This window comes from Schistocerca cancellata, chromosome 1, assembly GCF_023864275.1.
Source record: "Schistocerca cancellata isolate TAMUIC-IGC-003103 chromosome 1, iqSchCanc2.1, whole genome shotgun sequence".
NCBI classification, from domain to species: Eukaryota; Metazoa; Arthropoda; class Insecta; order Orthoptera; family Acrididae; genus Schistocerca; species Schistocerca cancellata.
In genome coordinates, this window is record NC_064626.1 from 554041986 (window position 1) to 554057553 (window position 15568).

Here is a 15568-nt window from a genome sequence, read left to right on the forward strand (position 1 = left end):
AGGTTTAGAAAATGTGGAGTGTCTGGAAAATTCTCCCAGAAACACAAGTCAGAAGAGACTTACCGACTGGGATGTAGGGGGTAGCAGGGAGGGGCAATAGACAAGTCAGGAAATAAAAGATAAAGAAAACTAAAACGAAGTGAAGAGAGAAATAGTACTGACAAGAAACGCCACGCCAAAGAAATTGACGTAAATTAATGCCAAGTGGGTGGCGACAACTAAGGACTCACCATAATGCTGGTTCCTTCCTGAGAGGTTCTGAGAAACTAGTATCTGGATGAAAACCCCACACAGTTTGTGTGGCGAAACAGACACCAAGTCATAATTTTCATGTTGTAAAGTATGCTCTAGAACAGGATACTGTGTGTTGCTGGTGTATATCCTCTGTCTATGTCCACTGACTGTGGCTGCTAACTTGGTGGTAGTCATGCTGTTGTTGTGGTCTTCAGTCCAAAGACTGGTTTGATGCAGCTCTCCCTGCTACTCTATCCTGTGCAATCCTCTTCATCTCTGAATAACTACTGCTACCTACATCCTTCTGAATCTGCTTAGCATACTCATCTCTTGGTCTCCTTGATGACTTTTACCCTACATGCTTCACTCCAGTACTAAACTGGTGATCCCTTGATGTCTCAGAATGTGTCCGACCAACCAATACCTTCTTCTAGTCAGGTTGTACCACAAATTCCTCTTCTCCCCCATTCTATTCAGACTTCCTCATTAGTTACACGGTCTACCCATCTAATCTTCAGCATTCCTTTGTAGCAACACATTTCAAAAGCTTCTATTCTCTTCTTGTCTACACTGTTTATCGTCCATGTTTCACTTCCATACCTGGCTACACTCCATACACACAATTTCAGAAAGGACTTCCTAGCACTTAAATATATACTTGATGTTAACTTAAATACATTCTTGAAATTAACAGATTTCTCTTCTTCATAACACTTTCCTTGTCATTGCCAGTCTACCTTTTATATCACCCTTACTTCGACCATGATCAGTTATTTTGCTCCCCAAACAGCAATACTCATTTACTACTTTGTCATTTCCTAACCTAATTCCCTCAGCATCACCTGATTACATTTGACTACAGTCCATTATCCTTGTTTTGTTTTTGTTTATGTTCATCTTATATCCTCCTTTCAAGACACTGCCCATTCCGTTCAGCTGCTCTTTCAGGTCCTTTGCCGTCTCTGACACGAGTTACAATGTCATCAGCAAACCTCAAACCTCAACGTTTTTATTTCTTCTCCATGGATTTTAACTCTTACTCAATTTTGCTTTTGTTTCCTCTACTGCTTGCCCAATATACAGACTGAATAACATTAGAGGTAGGCTACAGCCCTATCTCACTCCCTTCTCGACCACTACTTCCCTTTCATGCCCCTCGACATTCACGACTGCCATCTGGTTTCTGTACAAATTGTAAATAGCCTTTCGCTCCCTGTATTTCACCCCTGCTACCTTCAGAATTTGAAAGAGTATTCCAATTAACGTTGCCAAAAGCTTTCTCTCTGTCTACAAATGCTAGAAATGTAGGTTTCCCTTTCCTTTACCTATCTTCTACGATAAGTCTTAGGGCCAGTACAGGCTCGTGTTCCAACATTTCTACGGAATCCAAACCGATCTCCCCAAAGGTCTGCTTCTAACAGTTTTTCTATTCATCTGTAAATAATTTGTATTAGTATTTTGCCACCATGACTTATTAAACTGATAGTTAGGTAATTTTCACAGTTGTCTACATCTGCTTTCTTTAGGATTTGAATTATTAAATCCTTCTTGAGATCTGAGGGTATTTCACCTGTCTCATACATCTTGATCATCAGATTGAAGAGTTTCATTATGGCTGGCTCTCCCAAGGTTATCAGTAGTTCTAATGGAGCATTGTCTACTCTCGAGGTCTTGTTTCGACTTAGGTCTTTCAGTGCTCTGTCAAATTCCTCACACAGTATCGTATCTCCCATTTCATCTTCATCTACATCCTTTTCCATTTCCATAATATTGTCCTCAAGTACATCGCCCTTGTATAGACCATTTATGTACTCCTTCCACCTTTCTGCTTTCCCTTCTTTGCTTAGGACAGGTTTTCCATCTGAGCTCTTCATATTCATACACATGGTTCTCTTTTCTCCAAACTTCTCTTTAATTTTCCTCTAGGCAGTATCAATCTTACCCCTAGCGATACACGCTTCTACAACCTTACATTTTTTCTGTAGCCATCCCTGCTTAGCCATTTTGCACTTCCTGTCGATCTCAGAAATGAGACGTTTGTATTGCTTTTAACCTGCTTTATTTCCTACATTTTTATATTTTCTCCTTTCATCAATTAAATTAATTCTCTCTTCTGTTTCCAAAGATTTCTACAAGCCATTGGCTTTTAACCTACTTGATCCTCTGCTGCCTTTACTATTTTATCTCTCATAGCTACCCATTCTTCTTCTACCGTATTTCTTTTCCCTGTTCTTGTCAATCGTTCCCTAATACTCTCTCCGAAATTCTCTACAACCTGTTTCTCTCAGTTTGTCCAGCTCCTATACCTTTTTGCAGTTTTAATCTACAGTTCATAACCAATAAATTGTGGTCAGAGTCCACATCTGCCCCTGGAAATGGTTTACAATGTAAAGCATGGATCCTAAAATCTGTCCTCCCATTATATACTCTATCTGAAACATTCCAATGTTTCTAGGCCTCTTCCACATCCACAACCTTCTGTCATGATTCTTAAACCACGAGTTAGCTATGATAAAGTTATACCCTGTGCAAAATTCTACCTGGCAGCTTCCCCTTTCATTCCTTACCCCCAGTCCATATTTACCTAGTAGTTTTCCTTCTCTTCCTTTTCCTACGGTCGCATTCCAGTCCCCCAGAACTATTAAATTTTCATCTCCCTTAACTATCTGAATAATTTCTTTTATCACGTCATACATTTCTTCAATCTCTTCACCTGCGGAGCTAGTTGGCATATCATTACTGTGGTAGGTGTGGGCTTCGTGTCTACCTTGGCTACAATAATGCGTTCGCTACACTGTTCATAGTATCTTATCCGCACTCGTATTTTTTTATTCATTATTAAACCCACTCCTGCATTACTATTATTTTACCTTGGAAGTCATATCAATGTAAAAGACCAAACAGTGTCACATAACAGCTGGTAAATGACATCAGTTGTTTCACATGTGGATCTGCCTTTGATAGCACACGTTTTGCCAGTAGCAGGGCTGGTGTTTGTAGTGGTAGGAGGGTGCACAGACAAGTCTTACAATGCGAATGGTCGATCACAGAGATACCATTTGGGGGAGGGTACATTCCCTACCACATAGCCTTGGCATTCAAGGCAATAGTACTTTTTCAGATGCAGACACGTTACAGCAGTACACCATCATTCTTACCTCTGCTTTCACTGGATGTACTTACCCCACCAGCCTACTTGAGAAACTGATTTACCACGCCATCCCCTCCAATCCAATCCTAGTACTGCTGATCCCTTCAAAAAACAACGTAGGAGTACACTACTCAGTCAGTATTATCGTGGTCTTTACTGTGTTAATCAGCTACTTCGGCAAAGGCTATGGCATTCCTGAAATCATGCCCTAAAGTGAGATCAATTCTGTACAACGTTTAACGTTTTGCCCACACCTAAAATAGACCCCCCCCCCCTCTCAACCAAGAAAAAAAGCCATACAAATCTCTGCAGTATCCTGGTCAGGCACTATGCTCCTCTGCACCTATTTTCCTACCTTATTGTTCCCAGCCCTGTGACAGTCCCCACTGTAAGACTTGCCCTATGCACCCTCCTACCACCAATGAACCAACCCTGTAACTGGCAGAACATACACATCAAAGGCAGAGCCACATGCAAAACGACAAAGATCATGTACCAGATGTTAAGTAAACACTTTTTGGCCTTTTATATTGATATGACTACTATCAAATTATCAGTCAGGGTTGTTTTGGGGGAGGAGACCAAACAGCAAGGTCATCAGTCTCACCGGGTTAGGGATGGACGAGGAAGGAAGTCTGCCAAGTCCTTTTCAAAGAAACCGTCCCCCGGCATTTGCCTGAATCGATTTAGGGAAATCACGGAAAACCTAAATCAGAATGGCAGGACACTGGATTGAACCGTTGTCCTCCCAAATGCAAGTCCAGTGTGCTAACCACTGTGCCACCTCACTTGGTTTATCAGTCAGGATGAATGGACACAGACAGAGGGTATACTCTGGCAACTCATAATATCATGTTGCGGAGTACACTTTACCACATGACAGTCATGACCTCCATCTCTGTTTCACCACATATGCCATTTGGATTTTTTCCTCCAGACACTGGCTTCTCACAACTTTGGAAGTAGAACTGGAAGTAAAACATGTCCTTGCTTCTCGTCACCAACTGGATTTAATTTATGTTAATTTCTTCGGTCTCATAATTTCTTTTCAGTAACTATTCCTTTCTTCACTCCCTGTTAGTTTTCTATATCTTATCTTCTGAACTGTCTATTTTTGCTCACCTACTCTCTGTCTTACTTATTACCTTCTCTTCCACCTCTAAGTTATCAGATTTTCAAATCTCAGCCTGTGCAGCCCTCAACAATCAGTATTTCCTTCTCATCCCATCTGGGACAACTTTCTCGAACTCTCCTCATTTCCTGAGTCTTGCCAGTCCTTTTCCTTCACCTCTCTTCCTTCCACTTCAACTCTTCTGCCAGGAGGAGGAGCCACTGGCTCCAAAAGCCTGAAAATCTCCTTAACCTTCATATGCGGGTGTGTGCTCCTGCCACCGTTTGGTGAGGAGGTTGTTTTATTTATCCTGTCCTTATATTTTTCAAAAACTGAAAACTGATTATTTTTGTTGATACATTAAATGTATTTTCAAGAAATTTATACTTCTTTTGAGAGAGAGAGAGAGAGAGAGAGAGAGAGAGAGAGAGAGAGAGAGAGAGAGAGAGAGAAAGCTACTTCCAATTTTTGTACCACCAAATGTAGCTGCTTCACAGACCATTTATTTTGATCATTGGTTGGTACAAATTTAATTTATGACAAATAACAAGCTTAAAAAAGAGAAGTTCTATATAATTTCTGTGCACACAACTCCCCTAAAAAGTATTCTACTATTTAATCAGTGGACTGTTAAGTCCTCAGTTAAGCCTTACATTAAGTCCTCAACACTGAACACCAATGACTAAGAGTAATGCCTTACGTTATGCCAATTATCCCACTACAAACATTTACATATATGTTGACTCCAGTCCCAATGAAGACTCTGCTTGTTGTGAAGAATTCATGGTACTCAACTTCTGCAGAGTCTACTGCCACACTAATTGCGAATTGTTTTGTCATTCTAGTTATGTTCCAAAATATTACATAAAATATCAGGATTAACACGATACTCTCACTCATATGAAAGGTTTATGCTAGGAATATATTCACTTATCAGAATTTCTAAATTATCTTGTACTAAGTATCATGAGGTACCACCAAAAGAAGGAAATTAGGAACCACCAATGTACCACACAGGACATCAGCAATCCCTACATATTCACAAAGCATCTGAAACTTACCTCCAGATGGCTCAGGTTCATCTTCTTCCTCCTCTTCCTCCACAGGCTTATCCTGTATCACTTTGCTGCTTTTAATTTCATCTCCAACCTACAAACACATCAAGGAAATCCTTATGCTACTGATAAATATTTCTGTATCATAAATTCCAACTCATGGATATGCTAATAGAGTAAGTCTTTTCAAAATAAGTAGCACATGGAAAAATTAAAACAGGTTATGATTAAATAATGTAATGACTCTGTGCAAAATGGACGATTGTTTTGCTACTTGTCTCATTTACAAGTTTTTACAGAATTTAGTTCATTAACTAACCACTAAATTTACCTGACTGTCTGATTATGGTATAAAGACTCATTCTCTTAATTACAATTATGAGTGGTTCCTCCCTTTTTCGCATTTCATGTTCCTTTAATATTTAAATTTTCAGTTGACTATATTTGGCTAGAATATACATTCAACTTTGAATCTTGTCCAGTCATATTTGCTCAATTTTCATGGCACTTGTTGAAATGCTATTTGAATATAACTCAGAATGTTCAATATAAGAGACTTCAACTTTTTCCCCAACCTAACTGAAAAGCGTGATAGTTTGAAAACACTGTCAGTATCAGTCTGTAAAATATCATAGACACCCTATTACACACAGTGAATCCCATTATCTGTAATACATGAAGCTCACTGGATACAGTGTACTGATCTCATGAAAGAAAATAAACAAAATGTTTGTTTTAAGTACAAGGGTGATTCGATAAGTCTTGTAAATTTAAACAAAAGAATGGAACATTTTTGTTGCACTTTCATGATTTGCAAACCTTGATTGTTCCAAGGCTCATATAAAGCATTTCAACAATGTACAGCATTGTTGACAGCCATCTGAATTGGTTAGTGTACATCCAGTGCAATTGAAAATGGAGAAAACATAGTTTCAAGTTGTTATTAAACATTATCATTTGAACGGTTGAGCAGTTACACTAACCAAGCCACAGTTGGATGAATTTCAAGCGGACTCTGTACCATCATAATTTACTTTCGTATCAATGAATTTAAACATGGTCAGACAAGCACCAAAGATAAAATGGACTCCGGCATTCTCACCAAGGGCACCACAAAGAAAACCATTGAAAAAATCCATGACGTCGTAATGCAAGACTGTCACATAAAAGTTCGTGAGAGTGCCGAGACTATAGGCACTTCAGCTGAGCAATTTCATAAAATTCCACATGCAGAATTGGCTACGAAGAAGCTAAGTGCGGGTTGGGAGCCACAATTAATCAGTCAACCAAATGTGCATGTCGGATGCACATTTGTATTTGAATGTTGTGCCGACAACATTTAAATACAATGTCTGGCCATGCTTAATCACAATCTGCAAGACTTTTTGCACTGATTTATGACTGTTGATGAAATCTGGATCATAATTACACACCAGAGTCAAAACAATGGACAAAGAATGGTGATGGTCACTGTTTTTTGGGTTACCAACGAATTAGCCTCACAGATTTCTTGGATGAAGACACAGCCACAACTGGACTCTATTATGCTTCATTTCTGGATCAATTGAAACTTGTGTTGGCTGAAAAAAAGACCAAGGTTGTCACACAAACAAGTGAAATTTCATCTGGATAATGCACCATCCCACACATCAGCGATAACAATGGCTAAAGTGCATGAATTGGGCTTTGAATTGGCCCCTCATCCACCCTATTCACCAAACTTAGCCCCAAAACACTTCTTCCTGTTCTGCAACTTAAAACTTTGGCTTTCTGGGAAGCAATTTTTATTAAATGAAGAAGTGACATTTGCACTCAACAAGTACTTTGTAGAAGTTGGCCAATTTCATTTTTCTGATGGGATGAAAATCTTGCAGGATTGCTCCAAGCGCATATCCCTCAAAGGAGACTATGTCAAGAAGTCAAGAGTGTCGTTTCCAAAACAAACATTTTTTCCATGCTTTTTTTTACCAGGATTTCATACAAACCTTGCAGGAATGGGAATCAATCTTGCTTGCATGTCTCAAGAAGAATATGCTTGTTCTCAAAAATCTTTTACAGTATCTAAGGACAAAGTGAATAGTGCTATACTAATGTGAGCATATGCAAATCATAAAATATATTATCATTAGATATTTTCTCCACAGCACAAGGCACTGAGTTTACTTAATACAACCACAGTTTCATTTTCATTAAGTCCATTGAGGGCAGTGTAGCTACTAGGAATTTTTTCAGTATTTCTGAAATTTATTCCAGTAACAATGCCTGTTGTTCTAATAATAACAGTTTCTCCATGAAGCTAGATACAAAATTTATTTTGTTACTCTGTATACAATCAATTTTGAGGCCGTACAGTCTTCCAGCAGGCATCACACACACACACACACACACACACACACACACACACACACACACACAAAAGTGCCATAAAAATCACTAGTCCTCCTCCAAAACAGGAGGATGCCAAAGAAAATCAGCCACTGTGATGAAAACAGCATGCTGCAAGTTCCACATGTTGTCGTCATTTGCCCAGGAGAGCAATAAGTCAAAATTAATTAGATGTCTTATGCTGTGTTTAGATGATACGAGAAATGAGTGGCACACTGAATTCAATACTTTGTCTGATTGCCTTGGGTGCAGCCCCATTTTGGAGGCACACTCTTATTTGTGGCATTATTTTTTAGTCAACATTATTGGAATCATCTGTATGTGAACTGCATTTCAAAATATATTTTGTGATAACTGCATGGAGAAACTGACACCATTACTAGAATAAATCACATTTCCTGTTTAGACTTCAGATTTAAACTGAAGAACTGCTTATTTAGAAATAGAAATAACGTAGAATCAACCCCAATTTAAATGATCCTCAGAAATAAACTTAATTTACTGGTTTTAATAAATGAAGATGTATATTACCCTTTCTTTGAGTCATTCTAAGTTTTGTGTTTCTTTCATCCTAAAACTTATTTATAGACATTTAGTCGATGAAGACAAACACATAATTTACAGTACAAATGCAGACCCGAATAAAACCAATACGGCTTCAAAGCAACTGAAATTTGTTCTATAAATCTCACTTCTTTCAACATTACAGTTTATTTTCCGAAACCCCAAGGCCCACAATTTCCTTTAGGTAGTCATCAATATAGGCTAAAAATACTGAACTTAATAAAAATAATTGACACATGTCTCCTAGCTTGGTGAAAGCCTTTCTGCTAGATACCGAATCAGTGCCATTTCTTCCACATATTTTCATGTTGTCACAAGATACGAGTGTGCGCCAATCCATACTTCTCTTGCATCAGATAAATGTAAGGTGGTAAACAAGAACTAAATGTCAGATTTTTGCCTCGGTGAATGACGACATTGAAATGCAGGCAGCCTATAATCCTCTCAGAACTTACCTATTTACACCATTAGCATGATCAGTCTTTAACTAAATTATACAATTTTTTTCTTATGCACTTTATTGCGCTGCAGACCTAAAATCTTGTACATATATCACTCACTATTAATAGAAGGTAAAATCTCATTTTTTGACTTAGCCTATAGTGACACTGAGCAATGGGCCAGCTGTCTTTGTGCTGCATAACTGTTATGTAAAAAGAGATTTTACTTTCTCTATAGTATGTAGGTATCTTTTTTGAGGAAAGCATTCAGAATTTCCTGGGCATCTCAATAACTCCACTATCACCTCTCATCACTACTTGGTGCAGAATCAAAATGGTGGACTGTGGGTGTAACTGATATTTAAACTATTTATCTACATCCAGTACAAAAGCCTTTGTACACAGCAGAGCGTACTTCATATCATGACTACATACCCATGTTGTGTTAACATATAAAGTTAAACATAGATACTTGGACATCTCTAAGTGCTTAGTGCCTCTTACAGCACTCTAATGCCCCTTATGCAAAATGCAATATTAAAAGTTATTCGTACTTTGCATGAGTATTGATTCTCTAAATTTACAGAACAGCATATTGTTACAGCAAACTTAAAGATACTCTCGTCTAAGACCCCTGAGCACTTCCACTGTACTTTTGTAATGACTAAATCAGTTTTAACATCAGCACCTCATCTGTGAATACTTCTGACCTTTTCTTATGCTGATTGCTCACTCAGTCAGCAAGAAGGAATGGTGCTGATGAGTCTTCTACCTGATCATCTTCGCAGATGTGTTGGAGTTCCCCATAAACCTCAGAAAAGATCTAAATCTCCCAATTCATTTTTTGCTATATCCGAGTACAAAGGCTTATTTCACTTTATAAGATAACCCCATATACCTGACTGTTTTGACAAGTAAGAGATTTGCCCATATCATAATTGGAGACTATGGGATTTGTTTCTCCTGTTTAACATTATTTTGTATCTTATAACACTAAGTCACACATACAGGTTGAGAAAATAAGCAGTTGTATAATGCCTTCTTGGGATGCACTCAATATTACATAGGTTTACGGTAAGCACTCACTGTAAATAGGTATGGATTTTTCAAGTCATTTACAAATTTAGGATTATACTGGGTGCCACTGCATCTTACTTGACAAAATAGAATGGTACTGCATCTAATGCCTTTTTGGAAGTCTAGGAAGGTGCATGTACCTACTAAGCTTACATTCACAGTTTTTTTACGATTGCTATGTGAAGCGAGTTATTGAAAAAACAAAGCATCTCATTTCATCACACTACCTGTACCCAAGCTACAGCACTATTATGCATTCTGAAATGACTGATCGTAACAGCTTTGCCAATACTCCACAAATGAGGTCAACTGTTTGCACAATTTTTGTACATGTCCAGAAAGAACAAAGAATGGTTTTGGATCTCTACTGTTGTTGATGCTGACTGAGCAATGCTTCAATTTGTAGTTCACAGTAATCCATTTTTACAGTTGCTTTTCAGATAAATCCTCTTTCTTCATAGACTATTACTTCCAAGATGCAAAACTGAGTCATCAGTAACAATTAAATTTTGACTTATTTCACTGGGTTTAAGTGTACCATCACAAGTAAACTGATCAGAATCGTACTACACTTACATCTGCATACAAACTTGGCACACACTGCACAGTGTCTCGGAATGGGTACGCTATCGAACTCCATTCTTGCAATGAGCGAGAGGGAAAAGTCAGTCTTTATGCCTCTGCATGTACTCTAATCTCTCATATCTTATTCTCATGATCCCTACACAATTTACAAGATGATGGTAGCAGACAAAATAATAAATAGTTAAATTTCCATTTCTTCCAGATATTTCCATTTCAGTTCACTGAGAAACCTGTTAGACTTCCACATGAGTTATACAACTAAATTAAAGATTTAAGCAGTGCAATTCTGAATAAGTTTGATGTCTGTTGTCATACTTACTTGGTAAAGGCTCCACAAACATTAAAGAAATGTTCTAGAACCAGATGTACTAGCATGCTGCCTGTTATGTTAGCAATGCACTTTGCCAGAATGCTTCTAATTTTTGTTTTCAATTTCCCTTCACTAATAAATATTTGACATTTTAAAATCATTTCATGATATATTTAAAATATGTGACATTTTCCAAATCTACATCAGTAAAATTGTAATCAAACACTACCACATTATTCCTATTTGTTATGGACATTATATTGCATTTATCCACATTTAATTTAGCTGCCACTGATTTACATAAAGCAGAAACTTTGTTCACATCTCTGCATTTTCTTATGGGTGTCAACAAAATAAGGTAAACACTGGAGACAGATACTTCTTTGTCTTGTGGAAGAACAATAGTTTTCATGATAACTACAGACAAACCACCTAATAACCAGCCCAGAACACAAATCAATGTCCCTATGAGGACTACACCATTTACAGTTGTGTAAATACTCTCAATAAAAATAATTACATTTCTGGAATGTACAAAAAGAGTCAAAATTCCTTAGAAATCATGTTTCTCCTCTAAGCAAGTAACAACAGACATTGCACCCGATTGTATTCACCTAACTACAAGATGTACTCTGGCACTCTGTCAACAAATACATACATGTACTAATCAGCTTCTGTATACTTAGTTCTGTGCCTGTCTTAATACATACAGGGTCACACACTTCTGTATTCAATTTAGATCATCAAACTATGGCCAATGTAACACAAATTACTTGGTCAGATCTACGTCATTATTTCAATATTGGTTATAATTGAATTTTTTTTTTACCAATCTTCATTTAACTTTGGTTGAAAATACGGGAAATTATTTCTATCCATAACACAACTGCTTTCTCTGCTTCTCTCACTAAAACAAAAACCTATGTGAAGAAGAGGCAGTTAAACATTTCATTGCTTGCTACAGCTAATGGTACACACACACACACACACACACACACACACACACACACAGTTTTATGTTTACCTACCTCAATAGTTTTTGAACTGTTTCTAAATACTGCAGGAAACAGAGTAGCTGTTATAGTTTGGCTCGAGTTGCCTAAGGTGGAATTCATATACACAACAATTAACAAAATTTTTCTGGTATTTTGCGGCACAAACTAACTTCTCACATACATTCCTGTACACCTCAATTAACATGTTCTTTAAATACATTTTGTGATATTTCAATTCCATTTATTATTTTCACTTAGCTTAGTAATACAATAAATGTAGCAAGTGTTACTTTCTACGTGCCATCCACGTCTTTTCCCAAACTGGAAAAAGTGAGGACATCTGAAATATTTTTCACTGTCCCCCGTCCATGGAAACTCCTCTCCATTACCTTTGCATTTTTGAACATGTCATTATTATATCAAATATTTTCAGTATTCCTGCCATGTAAAACTAGAGTAGACATTCAAATGATCTTTCAATGATAACCTAGACAGTCTCTCTTACGAACAACTGACTGTTGTCATGCTGCCACAGCTTGTGTCAGTGTCTGCAATGGTAACTGTAGCCGTTACAACAAATTTTATTCTAATCTGATGTGTCAAGAACACCAATAATATTTTATGCAAGAATGCAACTGCAAGGAACTTTTCTGCCCTACATAATTATCAGAGTCTGTTTAATGGACCAAGAGACATAATCCACCATTTTACACACCAAACAGGCAACTGCTTGGGGTGTCTAACTGCAAGATTTGTATTCAGTGTGTACCACACAATTACTGTAGGAAATTGACATGTGTGAAAGTGTATGAGGGGAAAAGGGAAAGGGGGTGGGGGTGAAGCACCAAATGATAAGTCGGCTGACGGAAAAAATATTCTCAAACTGGCTTCAATGTTTATGTCTCCATTTCATGCATGTATTGAACTGTGCTTGTATCCAGGCAAAGGACAGAAGATTTGGGTTTAATAAATCACCAATGACACAGCCAGTATAAACCAAACACACTAAGCAAGTCCTCCATCGTGAGACAGAAAACATGTGGAGGTGGTGGAAAGAGGATGCAACAATGTCTTCAGTAACAATGAGCTGAAAGTAGAGATTCCAAATTCCACAATATGCTTGAAGAGTATAATACATACCATTCTGGGGATGAAGCAATACCAGTAATACCATACAGGTCTTCGTATGTGAGTTGTCAGTTAAACTGCTACTCAAATTGTCACACCATCAGCAGTGCCCCCCGGATGTTCCATCTACTCTCCCAGCTCTGATCACCCCAAGATGCCTACCCAAGATACCCCGTAGCCACCAGCAGTGACACAAACTCCATCAAAATTCCCTCTGTCATTCCAGACAGAAGAGCAATTGGGCAACATGTGGGTATCCACGGAGGTGGATCTACCAAAGGAATCCTCTCCCCCTCCAACACAGGAAATGGACACAAGTGCTGCACCACATCTGTCACCATCACTGGACTAGGCCAGCACACCATCAAAACAAATGCCACCCATTGCCCGTAAGCCTATCGAGACAATACCAACATCAGTCCTTCACCCCCCCCCCCCTCCTCATGTCATCACAGGCCCAACCATCATCCAGGCCGTTAAAAAGGTTGGTTGGTTTAAAAGAGGAAAAACCACAAGAACGAAGAAACGGCAAAGAACACTAAAAGAAACAAAAGAGGACAAGAAAGCAACAGAGAGATGCTAGAAACAGGATAGAGTAAAACAAGAAAGCAGATTACAGTGGCTGGCCGACCACGAAAATAAAAAGGAAAAGCCAGCCACTCAGCAACACATTAAAACCTCCAACCAGAAAGCAATAGGGTGGAGGACACAGACTGACAAAGGACATGCACTAAAACTCAGATTGAATGATAAAATCCACCCTCATGGATGAAACGTAAAACCATGATAACGAGACCGGCAACCAAAAATGAAGTCACAGGGCAGCCAAACAACGACAGAGCAGAAGAATATGGCCACTGGCAACCAGGCGCCACACCGACACTGAGGTGACTCTTCATGGCGCAGGAGGCAGCCGTGGGTTGCCAAGGCATGGCCAATGCGGAGCCAGCGGAGAACCACAGAGTCCCTGCGAGAGGGCCTCATCAAGGATTTCCACACATTCGTGGTCCCCTTAATGGCTCGCAGTTTGTTGTGCGTACTGAGATTTTGCCATTCCGTCTCCCAAAAGCTGTAAAACCTTGTGGCGTAATAACCAACACAGGTCAGCTGCAGGTATGCCCATCTCCAGAAGTAGCTTCCGTGTAGCCTGTTTGGCCAGCCTGTCAGCAAGTTCATTTCCTGAGATTCCGATGTGACCAGGGGTCCAGACGCACACCACTGGACGACTGGACCGTTCCAGGGCAAAGATGGACTCCTGGGTGGACGCTACCAAAGGATGATGAGGGTAGTACTGGTCGATAGTTTTCTGGCTGCTCAAGGAGTCAGTACATAAAAGAAAAGACTTCCCAGGGCATGAACGGAGATACTGAAGTGCATGAGAAATGGCCACCAACTCTGCAGTGAATAACTGCAGAAATCGGGTAAGGAATGATGATAAATATGGCCGCCGTGAACGTAGGCAAAGCCAACACAACCATCAACCATCACGCTGTCGATGTTAAACCACTTCAGAGCCCCGGAACACTTCAAGAATTGAGTGGAAGTGACAGCGGAGAGCCGCAGGGTTAACAGAGGCCTTAGGGTCATGTGAAAGATCCAGACAAAGCTGCAGCGTACGTGAATGGACCGCAAGTAGAGGTGGTGAAGGGAAGGACTCCAGTTCGGAGAGAAGGGACCGCACGCGAACCGCAATAGTTAGCCCCAACCTGGGCCACCAATGCGGGAGATGGACTGCCGTGGGCAGGAAAACGAGACGGTAATTCAGATGCTCAGGAGAACTACGAATGTGTGCTACATAACTGGCGAGCAGTTGGGCACGTCTGATTTGCAATGGAGGGACCCCAGCCTCCACCAGTATGCTGGTCACTGGACTCATCCTAAAAGCTCTTGTCGCTAGTCAAACCCTGCAGTGGTGCACAGGGTCGAGTAAATGCCAATGCTAAGGGTGCTGCTGAACCATAAACAACACTCCCATAGCCAATTTGGGAATGGACACGGGCTCTGTAGAGTCGCAGCAGTGTAGAGCGAACTGCACCCCAATTGGTGTCGTTCAGGCAACAGAGAGCATTAAGGTGCTGCCACCACTTGTGCTTAAGCTGACGAAGATGAGGAAGCCAAGTCAATCGAGCATCGAAAACCAGTCCTAAGAATCAATCTCCAATACAGTGAGTGGATTGTCATTAAGGTAAAGTTCTGGGTCCGGATGATCAGTACGATACCGTCAGAAGTGCACGACACACGAATTTGTGGCTGAAAACTGGAAGCCGTGAGCTAGAGCCCATGACTGCACCTTATGGATGGCTCTCCATAGTCGATGCTGAGCAACACCAGTACTGGAGCAGCAGTACGAAATGCAGAAGTCATATGCATACAGAGAAGGTGAGACGGAGGGCCAGACAGCTGCTGCTAGACCGTTAATAGCCACTAAAAATAGAGAGACACTCAATACAGAGCCCTGTGGGCCTCCATTCTCCTGGATATGGATGGAACTAATGGAGGCATCAACTTGGACATGGAACGTACGGAGCGACAG

The 15568-nt window shown here is 39.7% G+C and overlaps 1 protein-coding gene across 9 annotated transcripts in view; it reads right to left on the bottom strand.

Annotated features, from left to right (window-relative positions):
- The window catches only part of LOC126180425 (uncharacterized protein DDB_G0283697-like), a 221079-nt gene that overhangs the window by 96239 nt on the left and 109272 nt on the right, over nucleotides 1-15568 (bottom strand). For all 9 annotated transcript variants that reach the window (XM_049924693.1, XM_049924694.1, XM_049924692.1 and 6 more), the window contains one exon: nucleotides 5558-5645. In XM_049924693.1, coding sequence (XP_049780650.1) covers nucleotides 5558-5645 — 88 coding nt within the window. The remainder of the gene's footprint in view (nucleotides 1-5557; nucleotides 5646-15568) is intronic.